The 16,003-nt window shown below is 43.9% G+C and overlaps 1 protein-coding gene across 7 annotated transcripts in view; it reads right to left on the reverse strand.

Moving 5' to 3' along the window:
• BIRC6 (baculoviral IAP repeat containing 6) overlaps positions 1-16,003 on the reverse strand; it is a 397,034-nt gene that overhangs the window by 142,968 nt on the left and 238,063 nt on the right. For all 7 annotated transcript variants that reach the window (XM_077283020.1, XM_077283019.1, XM_077283017.1 and 4 more), the window contains exons 57-61: positions 14,193-14,322; positions 4,126-4,257; positions 3,473-3,640; positions 3,162-3,335; positions 261-457 (exon numbers count right to left, since the gene is read on the reverse strand). In XM_077283020.1, the coding sequence (XP_077139135.1) occupies positions 261-457; positions 3,162-3,335; positions 3,473-3,640; positions 4,126-4,257; positions 14,193-14,322 (801 nt within the window). The remainder of the gene's footprint in view (positions 1-260; positions 458-3,161; positions 3,336-3,472; positions 3,641-4,125; positions 4,258-14,192; positions 14,323-16,003) is intronic.

Below are 16,003 nucleotides of genomic sequence, written 5' to 3' on the forward strand. Positions count from 1 at the left end.
CTCGTGGTGTGCCATAAAAGTCTTATAGATACGAGCTAGGAATGCCTATGCAAATAAATGAAGAGAATGGTACAAGTCCACCTCTCCATTCCCGGCGGTACGTGATAGGTCCCCATTCTCGAGAAGCAGGTCTCTGCGGAGCACCACGCATCTGAGATTTATTGTATGTCCCTTGTATAAGCTATAAAAATCCCTAATGGGAACACATTTTTAGGTTTCATGTACATTAAAAGTGCCATTATTTTAAATCCACCACTTACTTGCTGAATGACGTCTGGATAAAGCATGGGAAGACGCTCAGCGATCAGCGCCAGTCCACCCATTCCTGCAAACACCTGCAACGGTGACTGGATTGGACAGGTTTCCAAGAAAGACTCATCTAAAACAGATTCCATGCATTCATCTCCTGGGCTCAACACGTCATCTTCAGGGCAGGCACCAAGCAGATCGCCGTGTTCTTTTGCAAGATAGACAAGTACCACAAATTGATGATCAATGAATATGCAAACGCATCATACGTATTGCTAAATCATGCACAAGATGCTAATTTACATTAGATTAAATGGTCAGCCTACTGTGAGGCTCAAGGCCAGTGTGAAAACTGCAAGATTTCAGGATTTTTTTTTTTTTAAATAGCAAATATGCATTTGTTAATATGAATGTTATTTAGTTCCTGCTCATCAACCTCAGAGCTTGTGGCTGCGTTCACACATTGCCTTATTGCAGCAATGTTATTGTGCTATTGCAGCCTAAATGCAACAATGAAGCTGGCCCCCTTTATTTCCTCATCTCCGAATAAAACAGCCAATTAAAATATATATGAAAAACACAACCGGATCTAAATTTAGGCAGCAATGGAAATTTAATGATTGATGAGTTAATATGAATCTTAGCTAATTAAAATGGTGATAATGTGGAAGAAACACCGTGGCTCGTTGCAATATATAACAAGCCATATAGTACTGTAGCTTGTTGTAAAGGGGATGTACAATCCCTTTAGGAAAACCGTTTTGTGTATTTCTTGCCAGCAAAGACCAAACGATTTCCCAACTGTAGTATAAAAAATTGGTAATTGCGCAAAACTAGCTATTTATGCCTAAGTAAAACAGTCAAGCAAAACAACGACTTAAAGGCCTCTGGTTGCAGCTATAAATCAGAATGAAGCGCTCTGTCACAGTCATAACAACTGTATTAAATCTGTCGCTCATGAACAGACAGCCCCCCAAGCCAACTCTGTTCCCAATTAGGCACAAAAAGATGAAACATTTTTTAATTAAACTTTCCATTTTTAGAACTACGATAACATATGGATTCCTTCCAATGACTTCATATAAAGATGGACATTTCTTGTACAGAGGCTGAGGCTGGGGTCACACAGAACAATTCTGGAGAAATACTACTGCCGATTCTGATACAGTTTAAGCCAAAGTGAGAAGTGGATTCAAAAAGAAAGAAAATTATACTGGGAAGACTGTAAGGGTTATTCTAATTTTATAAAGGAATATTTCCAGTACTAGTAATTTGATTGCTTAATAAAGTTTTCAGCCATTCTTGGCATATTAACGCTTTTTTTGTTGTTTACAGCATGTTGCCAACGATTGTCTCTAAACTACCTTTTATGGCAACCACTTTTGGCTTTGGCTCAAATACCTGCATCAAAATGGCCATTATCTGTGTGTGTGTGTGTGTGTGTGTGTGTGTGTGTGTGTGTGTGTGTGTGTGTGTGTGTGTGTGTGAAACCATCCTACAGTATTAGGCTGCCGTCACACTAGCAGTATTTGGTCAGTATTTTACATCAGTATTTGTAAGCCAAAACCAGGAGTGGAACAAATAGAGGAAAAGCATAATAGAAACATATGCACCACTTCTGTATTTATCACCCACTCCTGGTTTTGGCTACAAATACTGATGTAAAATACTGACCAAATACTGCTAGTGTGACGGCAGCCTTAGACAGCGGGGATTTGCATCGATCTGCACAATGGGGAACTTCTATCCCCGTTATAATGGAGTGGCAGTGCGCATGATCGACCACCACTCAATTCATGCTCTATGTGGCTGCCGAGCGCTGCACTCGGCTTTTTCTGGCAGCCACAAGTAGAATGCATGGAGCAGTGGTCAGACATGCGCAAAGTCGCTCCAATTTGTAACAGGGATAAAAGCTCCCTGCTTTTCCGATCTGTAAGGGTTCCAGGGGTGAGACCCCCACCCAATATGCTAGTTATCTAACCAGAGAAGTGGTGATAAAAGGGTAAGTCCAGTGAAAACTAGTGACGTAATGGAATATAGCATTAGTGAAGCATGCAAACTCCTGCTCCATTTACAGTCTATGGGACTGAGCGGAGTACAGCGGTCCGCTATCGCTATATTTCCATGCACAAATTCAATACCTCACAAGCTTTTTGTCTGTTAAGTTACACAAAAACAACAACAATAAGATTGGCTTTTTCATGATTAATCTTCATAACCGCAGCGTTTCTGCCTCCTGGATTCCGATGTAATAACCCTACCTAGCTAGATACTCATGGAGATGCACTTGTTGCCAGTGTGCTGGATTCTACAACATTGGCCGTGGAGAAGTCCTGGTCCGCTTCATATGCAGCAGATGTCAGCTGTTCTACACAGTTGGCATCTGTCTGTAAAAGCAGCACTGAAGTTGGTTACAATCCTTACTCTTCAACCACATAATGGTCACTGTCCATAACAGACAGTGGCTTATAAATGGACTAACTGCAGCTACCCAAGCATCATCTGCCAGTAACACAATCAAGAGGTACTGATGGGTTACTATGGCAGCCAGGGCCCTACGACAGGTCCCCAAGGCGGACTCCTTGGAATTAAAACCTGGTTGAACAATTCCAGCCAGCTGTGTCTTTCTCTGAAATGCTGGCAGAAAACGACTGGGAACACTGGAAAGACCTGTCAATCAACTGAAGCAGGGCGGGGAGTAGCCGGCTGGCGGCTGCACCGGACCAGACGGGTGTCTTCCTATAGTCATCTCCCAGCGTTTCAGAAAAATACAGTTGTTAACAATCGTGAAACCAGGCTGGGACTCAGGTGTCCTGTTGTTCGGGTAGTATTACTAATGACAGGTCCATTTTAATGTAACGTAATTTCTGAAAGAAAAAATGAAAACAAGTATATATATATTAAAATCAAACCTTTTTCGGTATGCAGTCTTTTAAAGGAATCTGTTTTTGATAAGCTTGGATCAGAGATGACTTTGGAACCAAGTTTAACTGTGAGATCTACAGAACGAAAACCTTGGGGGAGCTTTCTGTCATACAAGAGGGTGAGGAGCTGTGCAAGGGTCATTTCTGGAGGTAAGGGCTGACCTGCACGACAGAAACAATTTATGTTCAAATAAAAAATGGAAATGCAATTTTAACTCATCTTGAGTGCAAATACATATACACACACACACACATATATATATATTAAATATATGTAAAACTATGTGAAGAAACTCTACCTGGCAGCAATTTATGATAGAGGTGGAACACAGGGATGCTGATGGTCTTGCTGGAAGAGTCCACTCCTGAGGAAGAGCCCCCTACTTTATCAGTCATTACTCTTCCTCGTCTTGATGGTGGACGAGGTGGAGTGGAGGACACGGCCCGCTTTGATTGGGACTTTAACCCTTTGGAGTAAAATAAAACAAAAATGGATAAGGACAGATATTCTCTGAAAACAATGCATGAAAAATTTTGCCAATGTAGAGAATTCAGGCTACATAAAATCTTCATAAAAAAACTGTGGGTTCTTATGTAGCTATTGATGGGTAACATAATGCATATAAATGGCATAAAAAAAGAACAAATTATTCTTCAGACCTTTATCCACTTCTTATATTTATATATTATACAATTAGATATTGGGAGAGATTTATCAAAACGGATTCACAAAAAAAAAATAAATTTGCCACTATCGATTTTGAAGTATCACTTTTTTTTATTTCCCATGTTGTTAGCAATCATGCTATCTTCAGCAGCTCTCCAGGGCTACGTGACTGCACTTGTGACCTGGCAATTTCCACACTGTGGGCGGAAGTGCCTTTTTGACCATGTAATTAGATTTAGGGAAGAAGCGTGTAAGATTTGCTCGCATGCTGTTATACACATTTACCTGAAGCAACAACAACACTGTAATTATCCTGGAATCCATTTTCCGCTTTCACCTTCTCTTTCTCCTCGTGGTTTTTCTTTTCCTTGTCATCTTTCTGCTCACTGATCAACTTAGCAGTAATGCTCGGAGTGTCTATTAAGAGATACAAACAGGGAGGTCACTTTAGAAAACTCAATCAACAGTAAGCCATCACAGGAAAGTAGATGGGATGGATGAAGTGAATGCTTATTAGTCCCAGGGCTGATTGTGCCGATCTGATATTCTCTGCATATGGATACCAGATACTTAGAAAGCTAAAATACTTAGAATAAGTCGGTCGTCTTATTTTTTGATATTACAAATGTCTGCATAACCTAGGTTACCTTCTTCTGGTAAAAGTCTGACGGAGTCTGGAGAACAGCTTGTCTCATCAAAGCTTGGCTGCTGCTCAGCCACTGCTTTATGCTTTACACTGCGGCTCTAAGGGGGATTTGCTTAAATGGATTGCCCAGGACTAAGATATTGATGATTTATCTTTAGAAGTCATCAATATCAGATCCGTGAAGGTACAAGACTGGCATCCCGTCAGATGAGCTGTTAGCAGGTCGTGTGGTCACGGGAGGGGTCCGTGTCTGTCCCAGAGTACTGCTGATCAGCTCCCGTTTACCCAGGAGAGGCATGTCAACTGGGAGAAATTCCCACGGGTATTGGAGCCCTCTTGTATCTGGTATAACCTCTGGTGTATTAAATAACCACAGCGTGACTGACCGGTTCCTATTAAGTCAGCTGTATAGCTTCCAAAATGAGAATCCAGAGCCAATCCTCTGACCAGGGATCTAACCCAACAACAACCTGTCATGTTTATTAGCCTTCTCAATGCCAACAACAGTCTGGTAGCATTTCCCATACGTACTTGTCTAGGTGCCCCAGATAAAGCAGGTTTCGTTGAATCACTGGTGGAACTTGAACCAGAAGTGTGATTCCCTACTCTCATTTCTACTTTGTAGATTGCAAATCCAACATGCTGTAAAGAACACTCAGCACCCATGTTAAATACTCGCTGGAATGTAAGAGTTACAACTCGTATATGATTTATCTGAATAGGCAATACAAGCTTGTGCTGGAGAACCACAAGCGCATCTCCTCTGAGCTCTGAACAACCCGCCCACACCACTGATTGGCAGCTTTCTGTCTATGCAGTGTACACAGTTGCCAATCAGTGGAGGAGGTGGTGTAGAACTACACGGCAGCAGGTTTACTAGTCCTTTAGTGATCATCTCCTGTTGATAAAACATTGATTTTTTATTAAATATTAAAAGATACACTAAGCTGCCCAGTAAGTGACATCGCAAAATTCAGGGTCTCTGTGCCCACATTATGCTGCTCTCAGGTAGCAAAAACATGGTGACAGATTCCCTATAAAACAATGATTGCTGCAAATTCAATGACTTGTCAGAGGTTCTCAAAGAATAGATACAGTAAATATATGAGAAAAATGCACACCATTTCATTATACAATGAAGAAGATGAGTTTGCTAAAACAGGCATACGCCTTCAGGGAGACTTCAGCAGCAAGATAAGGAATGTGCTTAGAAACAATATAGACTGTATACAATATCCTTACACTTTAGAGAACATTATCAATAGCCGAGTCCTTATCACACATACAGCCAGCACCTGCTGTGGTCAAAAATGAGCTCCAACCATAGCAGTGTAATCTCTAACGGTACGTGTCCACTTTCAGGATGGCCGGTGTAGACATGATGATGCCGGATGTGTTCATTGCACACAACCGGAATCATCGCACCCCACACATAGGGCCCTGTTTTTTACCTTGCGGCGTCGCAGCGTCACCGCAAGGTACACGGACATGCTGCGGTCTAAAATGACGAGCTGCATGTCCGGAATCGCAGGGCCGCCGGGTGCGTGTTACCACGCATAGTGGACACGGGATTTCATAAAATCCCCTCCACTATGCTGTAACATCTGGACGCTGCGGATTGAACGCAGTGTTCAATCCGCAGCTATTCCGGATGTAATACGGCCCGTGGACACATACCCTCAGACGCTGCAGTCAGGAGCGACAGCAGCATCTAAGTGGTTAGATATCAGTAAGGATATTTAAGTATCACAAAGAAAAATAAAATTAAAAACTAATAAACTTGCGATGCAAAAAGAACCCCCCTCAAACAGAAAAACAACGTTACAGGAAGGCAAAAGGAAAAACTGAAAAAGAGAAAGAAAAGGCTGCTTCTTTAAGGACTATGATTGTGGCACAATGTCACCAGCCGCGTCTACCTAAAGTTTTACAGTGGCTACAAGGTAAATGCTGTTACCAGCATCTCATATTTCCAGTCATTTACAAAAGCAAGTACTGTTAGATCAGAAATAGGACAGATAACCACCATGCTTCTCCTATCTCACAATTCCAGGTTACTTTTTATGGGATGTTCGGAAAGCCACAGGTTACAGAAAACAATTCTCAATCGGTCAATGAAATAAAGCCAACTGATAACAATGAGGTCTATAAAGAAGATAAACCCGGTCTGCCTATAGATGTACAGGGGCAATACAATTAGTAAGGATGTTGAGGCCCAATACTTGATATAAGAAGGATGGAGAAAAGTAAGTATCTCTGCACATCAGACATGGAAGGAACACGAGTCACTTATTCAAGGTCATTAAAAGGAGAAAGCTTTATCAATGCAAGAATAATCGCTAGCAATATCTGTCCCCCTAGCGGATGTGAAATCCATCACACTTGCTGCACGGAGCCCTTGTCGGAGCGCACCGTCCTTGACTTTGGAACATTTTAGGAATCCGTATATTTTGAGCCCATAATCACACTTTTCTGCACAGACTTCTTGTGGCAGAGCGGCAGTCAGTTTTATCTGTGACATTTTCATGGACATGACTCAGAGGGTAAATGCAGCCATTACGGAATGCATCGCCATTTCTTGTATAATGAAATAACAAATGCAAAACACTTGACTTCCATCCATTTCCCTGTCTATTGTCAGACAGGAATGACATGATAAATAATGACCAGATAAATTAACTCTGCTGTGCTACAGACTTACAGAAGCCAGGAGCACACAAACACTCAGAGGCGTGATACAAATCAGTACACCGTATGACGCTGCTCATGTCCGGCATTCAAAGTTCAATTGAACATCCACATTTTAACACCATCCAGGTTGAGTCAATAGTCTAAAAGAGTAAACAGTGCTAAATATTTTATATCATGTTTATTAGGGTTTGATTTTTAAGATTATGACACTAAATAGATATTTAGATTATTTGACCTTCAGACTATCCTTTAACTTGATTGCTCACTGCCCTTGTGATGTCAGGCAAGGAAATTGGTGAGCTACAGAGCTAAAGCGATTGGTACTGGGCAGGGAAACCTAGGGGGACAGTGGTGCCATAATGGTATGTCCCCACGGTCAGTATTAGGCAGCGCTGTGGACGTAGCACATGTCCGCTCTGTCCAAAGCGCTGCCGGCTTTTGAATACAGCGAGTCCAATACATTGTATGGGTGATATTTATGTTGCGGAGACTCGTGTCTCCACAAGATAAATAGACATGCTGCGGTCTGGAAAGATGTGCTGCATGTCCGTCTCCGCAGGAAAGCCACGGGCGTCGATGCATGCATAGTGGAGATGGGATTTCTTGAAATCCCATCCACTATGCTGTAACATCTGGATACTGTGGGTTGGACTCTGTGGATGTACGTAGCATCCAACCCGCTGCGTTAACCGAACATGGGAACGTACCCTAAGTGTTCTGTCACTCTCAGAGCACTTAACATCTATTTGCATAAGACTGAAAATGCCAATTACTCAAGAATGCAACAACAGTAGATGTAAAGGTGTACACATTGATATTTCAAAGATCTGCCTGCCCAATATATGCAATTTGGGAGGGTGTGTGGGGTTAATCTAGTATATAATTGTCTAAGGGTCACTTCCGTCTTTCTGTCTGTCTGTCACGGATATTCATTGGTCGCGGCCTCTGTCTGTCATGGAATCCAAGTCGCTGATTGGTCATGGCAAAACGCCCACGACCATTGCCATGACCAATCAGCGACGCGCACAGTCCGGAAGAAAATGGCCACTCCTTACTCCCCGCACTCACTGCCCGGCGCCCGCATACACCCCTCCGGTCACCGCTCACACAGGGTTAGTGCCGGCGGTAACGGACCGCATTATGCCGCTGGTAACGCACTCCATTACCGCTGCTATTAACCCTGTGTGACCAAGTTTTTTACTATTGACGCAGCCTATGCAGCGTCAATAGTAAAAACATCTAATATTAAAAATAATTAAAAAAATAAAAATTGATTATATACTCACCTACGCCGCCTTTCCCGCTCATCACGATGCAAGCGGCACGTTCCAGTGGCAAGGATGGTCTGGCAGAAGGACCTGCCATGACGTCACGGTACCGCGACGTCATCACGCCCTGGGACCAGAAGCTGCCGCCTGCACCCCACACAGGCGACAGAGCTACAATGCGCCTGCGGAAGGTGATTATATGTTTATTTTTTATTTTTTTAACCTGTGTCATACGTGGCTGGGCAATATACTACGTTGCTCTGTGCTGTATACTACGTGGCTGGGCAATATACTACGTGGCTGGGCAATATACTACGTGGCTGGGCAATATACTACGTGGCTGGGCAATATACTACGTGGCTGGGCAATATACTACGTGGCTGGGCAATATACTACGTGGCTGGGCAATATACTACGTGGCTGGGCAATATACTACGTGGCTGGGCAATATACTACGTGGCTGGGCAATATACTACGTGGCTGGGCAATATACTACGTGGCTGGGCAATATACTACGTGGCTGGGCAATATACTACGTGGCTGGGCAATATACTACGTGGCTGGGCAATATACTACGTGGCTGGGCAATATACTACGTGGCTGGGCAATATACTACGTGGCTGGGCAATATACTACGTGGCTGGGCAATATACTACGTGGCTGGGCAATATACTACGTGGCTGGGCAATATACTACGTGGCTGGGCAATATACTACGTGGCTGGGCAATATACTACGTGGCTGGGCAATATACTACGTGGCTGGGCAATATACTACGTGGCTGGGCAATATACTACGTGGCTGGGCAATATACTACGTGGCTGGGCAATATACTACGTGGCTGGGCAATATACTACGTGGCTGGGCAATATACTACGTGGCTGGGCAATATACTACGTGGCTGGGCAATATACTACGTGGCTGGGCAATATACTACGTGGCTGGGCAATATACTACGTGGCTGGGCAATATACTACGTGGACATACATATTCTAGAATACCCGATGCGTTAGAATCGGGCCACCATCTAGTCATACTGATAAGACTCCTTTTAAAGGGAATCAGTCATAGGATTCTTTCAGCCAACACAGCGGTCAGCATGAATCAGAGCCTCATTTTTCTCTGATACACCCCAGCGTATCAGAGACCATATTCTTTGGGAGATGTAGATAAAGACCATGGTGGCTTCATCCAGCACTGACAGGTCTCTCCCTATGTACATAGAAGGGAGACACCTGTTAACTAGTCTGGGTGGTGCTGGTCTAGACTACTAGTCTTGTCTTGGTCTCTGGCCAGAACTTTACAGTGGATATGCCGAAGTGTTCCAGGAGAAAAATACACCTGGCTGTGATAGCGCACTCACACTCTGAATTCTTGCTCGTGGGTGGCACCATAATAACACCCCGGGAGCAGGCGCGCTGTCTGGGTGTTATGTTTGACACCAATTTCTCCTTCACCTCCCATATACAATCTCTTGCCCGTTCTTGCCGCTTACACCTAAGAACATCTCTAGAATCCACCCTTTTCTCACCATGGAAACAACAAAAACCCTAATTGTCACCCTGATCCACTCCCGCCTGGACTACTGTAACGCTCTATTAATTGGCCTCCCCCTCATTCGACTTTCTCCTCTCCAGTCAATCCTTAATGCAGCAGCCAGGGTCATCCACCTGGCTAATCGTCATTCGGACACGTCCGCTCTTCGCCAGTCGTTACACTGGCTGCCCAGTCATTACACTGGCTGCCCATTCATTACAGGATACAATTCAAAGTACTTGTTCTCACCCACAAAGCTCTCCACAGTGCGGCACCCCCTTACATCTCCTCCCTCATTTCTGGCTATCGGCCTAGCCTACTGCTGCGCTCTGCAAACGACTTTCAACTAACCTCTGCACTAATCCGTACCTCCTACTCCGGACTCCAAGACTTCTCCCGCGCTGCGCCAAACCTCTGGAATGCTCTACCCCAAGAAATTAGGACCAGCCATAACTTGCAGTTTTAGGCGGTCCCTCAAAACACATTTGTGCCGAGCGGCCTATCACGTTCTCTAATCAAAGTCATTTTATTTGTAAGTGTGCGTGTGTAGCCCCATTCACTACCTCCACCTATCCCCACCCCCTGTAGATGGCTGGACCATCATAGAAAATACACACCTGTGCTTTGTATCTCCCCCACCTCATTATAGATTGTAAGCTCTCACGAGCAAGGTTGTTTTATTTTGCTTTGATCATTATATTATTGTTAACGTTATTACTTATGACTGTTTGAAACTGCTTAACTGTAAAGCGCTGCGGAATATGTTGGCACTATATAAATAAAGATTATTATTATTGCACCTGTGGTCTGGGCAGCATGAATCATGACAACCTCCCTTTAATTTCATTACCCAAAACCAGACTATACATAGTGTTAAAAATATGCACTGTACAATTACGGAAGCAGAACACAACAGCAAAGATGTAAAGTGGCTCAGTCACCAGATTTAACCATAGAAACTGCACACATTACCATTCAGATCTCTTAGGCCTCATTCACACGTCTGTAGATGAAAAACTGGTACCGGTGTCATCAGTATTTTGGATCAGTGTGTCATCAGTGTTTAGTCCGTGTGTTCATTTTTATCATCGGTGTGTCACCAGTGTTTTGGTCCGTGTGTCCATTTTTATCATCGGTGTGTCACCAGTGTTTTGGTCCGTGTGTCCATTTTTACCATCAGTGTGTCACCAGTGTTTTGGTCTGTGTGTCCATTTTTACCATCAGTGTGCCATCAGTGTTTTGGTCCGTGTGTCCATTTTTACCATCAGTGCGTCATCAGTGTTTGGTCCGTGTCCATTTTTATCATCGGTGTGTCATCAGTGTTTTGGTCCGTGTGTCCGTTTTTACCATCGGTGTGTCATCATTGTTTGGTCCGTGTGTCCATTTTTACCATCGGTGTGTCACCAGTGTTTGGTCCGTGTGTCCGTTTTTATCATCGGTGTGTCACCAGTGTTTGGTCCATGTGTCCGTTTTTACCATCGGTGTGTCACCAGTGTTTGGTCCGTTTGTTCATTGATAAATAAATTAGCGGGTGTATCAGAGCACTTGCAGTCTATGGCTCTTCGTGGCTTCTGTCCTCTGAAGCAGCCTCCAACAAAAGTGACGTTTTGCAGCAGAGGCTCGGTCTCCGCTATCAATCAAGAAGCGGGGTCAGCACCAGCAGGAGAAGGGAAGAGGAGCCACAGGCTGCAAGTGCACCAAAACCTCCACAGCACTTACTGACCTAGTTTGCATATCAATAAAGCCCAATTCTGTCACAATGGCACAGCAGATGGCACCATAGTAGGCACGTGCCAGTGTCATCCACTGCCCTGTGCCACACTACCTTTGCTTGTTCAGTAGAGTTACTGACAAGTTCCCAATAGAACCCTCCTTTATCTGAATAAGTTATCTCATTAGCTGACATTGTTCATATGCAATTACACAGCATCTGGATGTCATAGGGGGGAAATCTCTGCTTCCAACTCCCTTACATTAGTAAGGACAAGAGCCGGACACAAATACCCCAGCAGTATGTTGTGTGTGCAAGTTATGGAAATCCCTTATAAGACGTGGGTGCCATTGTTTAACTCAGCCGTATGTTGTGTGCGCTAGTTATGGCAATCCCTTGTAAGACAAGGGCACCATTGTTTACCTCAGCCGTATGTTATGTGTGCAAGATATGGCAATCCCTTATAAGACATGGGCGCCATTGTTTACCTCAGCCGTATGTTATGTGTGCAAGATATGGCAATCCCTTATAAGACATGGGCGCCATTGTTTACCTCAGCCGTATGTTGTGTGTGCAAGATATGGCAATCCCTTATAAGACGTGGGCGCCATTGTTTACCTCAGCCGTATGTTGTGTATGCAAGTTATGGCAATCCCTTACAAGACATGGGCGCCATTGTTTACCTCAGCCGTATGTTGTGTGTGCAAGATATGGCAATCCCTTATAAAGACGTGGGCGCCATTGTTTACCCCAGCCGTATGTTATGTGTGCAACATATGGCAATCCCTTATAAGACATGGGCGCCATTGTTTACCCCAGCCGTATGTTATGTGTGCAAGATATGGCAATCCCTTATAAGACGTGGGTGCAATGGTTTACCCCAGCCGTATGTTGTGTGTGCAAGTTATGGCAATCCCTTATAAGACATGGGCGCCATTGTTTACCCCAGCCGTATGCTATGTGTGCAAGTTATGGCAATCCCTTATAAGACATGGGCGCCATTGTTTACCCCAGCCGTATGCTATGTGTGCAAGTTATGGCAATCCCTTATAAGACGTGGGCGCCATTGTTTACCCCAGCCGTATGTTGTGTGTGCAAGTTATGGCAATCCCTTATAAGACATGGGTGCCATTGTTTACCCCAGCCGTATGTTATGTGTGCAAGATATGGCAATCCCTTATAAGACATGGGCGCCATTGTTTACCTCAGCCGTATGTTGTGTATGCAAGTTATGGCAATCCCTTACAAGACATGGGCGCCATTGTTTACCTCAGCCGTATGTTATGTGTGCAAGTTATGGCAAGCCCTTATAAGACATGGGCGCCATTGTTTACCTCAGCCGTATGTTATGTGTGCAAGATATGGCAATCCCTTATAAGACATGGGCGCCATTGTTTACCCCAGCCGTATGTTATGTGTGCAACATATGGCAATCCCTTATAAGACATGGGCGCCATTGTTTACCCCAGCCGTATGTTATGTGTGCAAGATATGTCAATCCCTTATAAGACATGGGCGCCATTGTTTACCTCAGCCGTATGTTATGTGTGCAAGTTATGGCAATCCCTTGTTAGACATGGGCGCCATTGTTTAACTCAGCCGTATGTTGTGTGCGCTAGTTATGGCAATCCCTTGTAAGACAAGGGCACCATTGTTTACCTCAGCCGTATGTTATGTGTGCAAGATATGGCAATCCCTTGTAAGACAAGGGCACCATTGTTTACCTCAGCCGTATGTTGTGTATGCAAGTTATGGCAATCCCTTACAAGACATGGGCGCCATTGTTTACCTCAGCCGTATGTTGTGTGTGCAAGATATGGCAATCCCTTATAAAGACGTGGGCGCCATTGTTTACCCCAGCCGTATGTTATGTGTGCAACATATGGCAATCCCTTACAAGACATGGGCGCCATTGTTTACCTCAGCCGTATGTTATGTGTGCAAGTTATGGCAATCCCTTATAAGACATGGGCGCCATTGTTTACCCCAGCCGTATGCTATGTGTGCAAGTTATGGCAATCCCTTATAAGACATGGGCGCCATTGTTTACCCCAGCCGTATGCTATGTGTGCAAGTTATGGCAATCCCTTATAAGACGTGGGCGCCATTGGAAGCATGTATTTGTTTTTACTTAAACACATGTATTTTGGGGGGAAAAAGGGCTTACAATACATATGTTTAAATTTAGTTTTTTTTACTGTGTTTCTGCTCGCTTGCTTGCTTTCTACAAGTGAACAAACGCAGCAAGAAATTACACATTGCAGATTTAAAAAAGGCTACGGTTCTCAAATTGAGTCAGGAAAAAATGTGTGCCGGAGATTTCTGACAGCTCATGGCCCTTTCTGGTACTGTAGAGAGCAGATTTTCATTTTCATAAAAAACACTGCAAAAATGCAATGTGTGAACATATGCTTCATCCCCGGTAAGCCTCTGAAGGTTCATTTTCACATGCAGACTTGTGCCAATAACAAGCGCCGAATCATTATATACACCATCTCTCTTACCAGACACCCGATCCAGCAGCTCTGCCAGTGTGGTAGAGATAGGCAAGTGCAGCGTGCGGAACTTGTGTCCTGCTCCATACATGGGATGTTGGATGATGTGACTGGTGGCATTGATTCTGCCTTTGTACAGCTGAAATGGAAACAGAAGATCTATTATTGACCGATAAAGCAAATTTATCTGGAAGGCATTTCTATTCATTCAAGTTTAGTATAAAATCCCGAAAAATTGTATCTAAATACCTGGATAAAAGTTTTGAAACTCATTTTCCAGAAGTTTAGTGAATAAATGAGTCTCTGAAAGATCATGTGCATGGAGAGGGGACATGGCTCACCTGGTCAAGCAAAGCTTTATATCTAAATCTCCAGTGTCTGCTGCCATCTGCTGGACAGTATAGTACTGAAATGGTCGCCCTAAATAAAGGAGTGATACTTACCAATTGCTTACTGTTCTCATGCCAATGCTTCCATGGATTCCCACTGGTTTCTGTTCACCGTTCTAGTAATGAACAAGTGTCATGATGCGTGACCGCTGCTGCCAAACACTTACTGCAGTGGTATAGTGCAGCCACCTGCAGCAGTCAAGTGTTGATGTGCCATGCCATCGCTAGAACTCCGTGAACAGACAGTGACGGGGGCCATGGATGACGGGAGGTGGATTGGTTACCCCGAGCACCATTACAGAATACCCTGTTATCTACTCTAAAGCAAAATTGACCCATGAATTTAAAGGGAAGCTGTCACCCCCCCAGGCGTTTGTAACTAAAGAGCCATCTTGTGCAGCACTAATGCTGCATTCTGACAAGATGGCTCTCGGGCCGCGCGTGCACGCAGGCGCAGTAAACAAGACATTAAGTGATGTCAGTTGTTGGGCAGCGCGAACTGCGCATGACAAAGGCAGAATATGACAGCGCAGGCGCCTGGACAACTGAATAACGCCAAGGAGGCGGCGCCCTTTTTGCAGAGTGACGGCTGGGAGGCGTTTGGATGAGGGGGGAAAGACCTGCCTCCCTGGCGATTTCATAGATATGAGGGACCAAATTCAAAAGCGATTATTTCTGCAGTGCAACGAATAATAACTAAGAGAGCCACCTTGTCAGAATGCAGCATTAGTGCTGCACAAGATGGCTCTTTTAGTTACAAACACCTGGGGGGGTGACAGGTTCCCTTAAATTATATATTTCGTACAACACGAGAGTAATAAATATGCTCAATAATACAGAATAATATACTGATAACTGGTATTAACCCTTCAAAGGCCGGGCCTAAGGTGCCCTTGTTTACACTTTTATTATTGTCACATTCCAAGAGCCATAACTTTTTTTTCTTTGTTAGAGGCATGAGTTGTATTTTTCAGTGGCATCATTTTGGGTTAAATAAATCCCATTATCTAATTTTTATTAATTATTTACAGGAAGAAATAGGGGAAAGAAATAGTTGGGTTTTTTTCCCGCATTTTAAAGTTTATGCTTTTCATTTGCAAATTGCCTCTTCAGAGAGGAAGAGGACTTGATCTGTGGCGCTGCCTATTGGCAGTAGCGATCCTACAAGTCAATATCGACCCTTTAATGAGCCTTGTGATGACTCAGGAAAAAAGCCAAATCAGAATCTCTATTTGCAGGCAGTGTTTCGGAGTGTTGCCCCTCATCAGTGCAAAGTATGAGATCTGATATGGCTAGGCAAGAGGCTACACTTTTCATTTGCTACACATATAAATCGTTAACTTTATTTTGTGGGCTAACTTGAATGACTATAGCAAATTTAAGTGGACTGACATGAATCATGGCTCCAACACGAGAGATGTCAATTGAAAC

Source organism: Ranitomeya variabilis, chromosome 2, assembly GCF_051348905.1.
Source record: "Ranitomeya variabilis isolate aRanVar5 chromosome 2, aRanVar5.hap1, whole genome shotgun sequence".
Taxonomy (NCBI): domain Eukaryota; kingdom Metazoa; phylum Chordata; class Amphibia; order Anura; family Dendrobatidae; genus Ranitomeya; species Ranitomeya variabilis.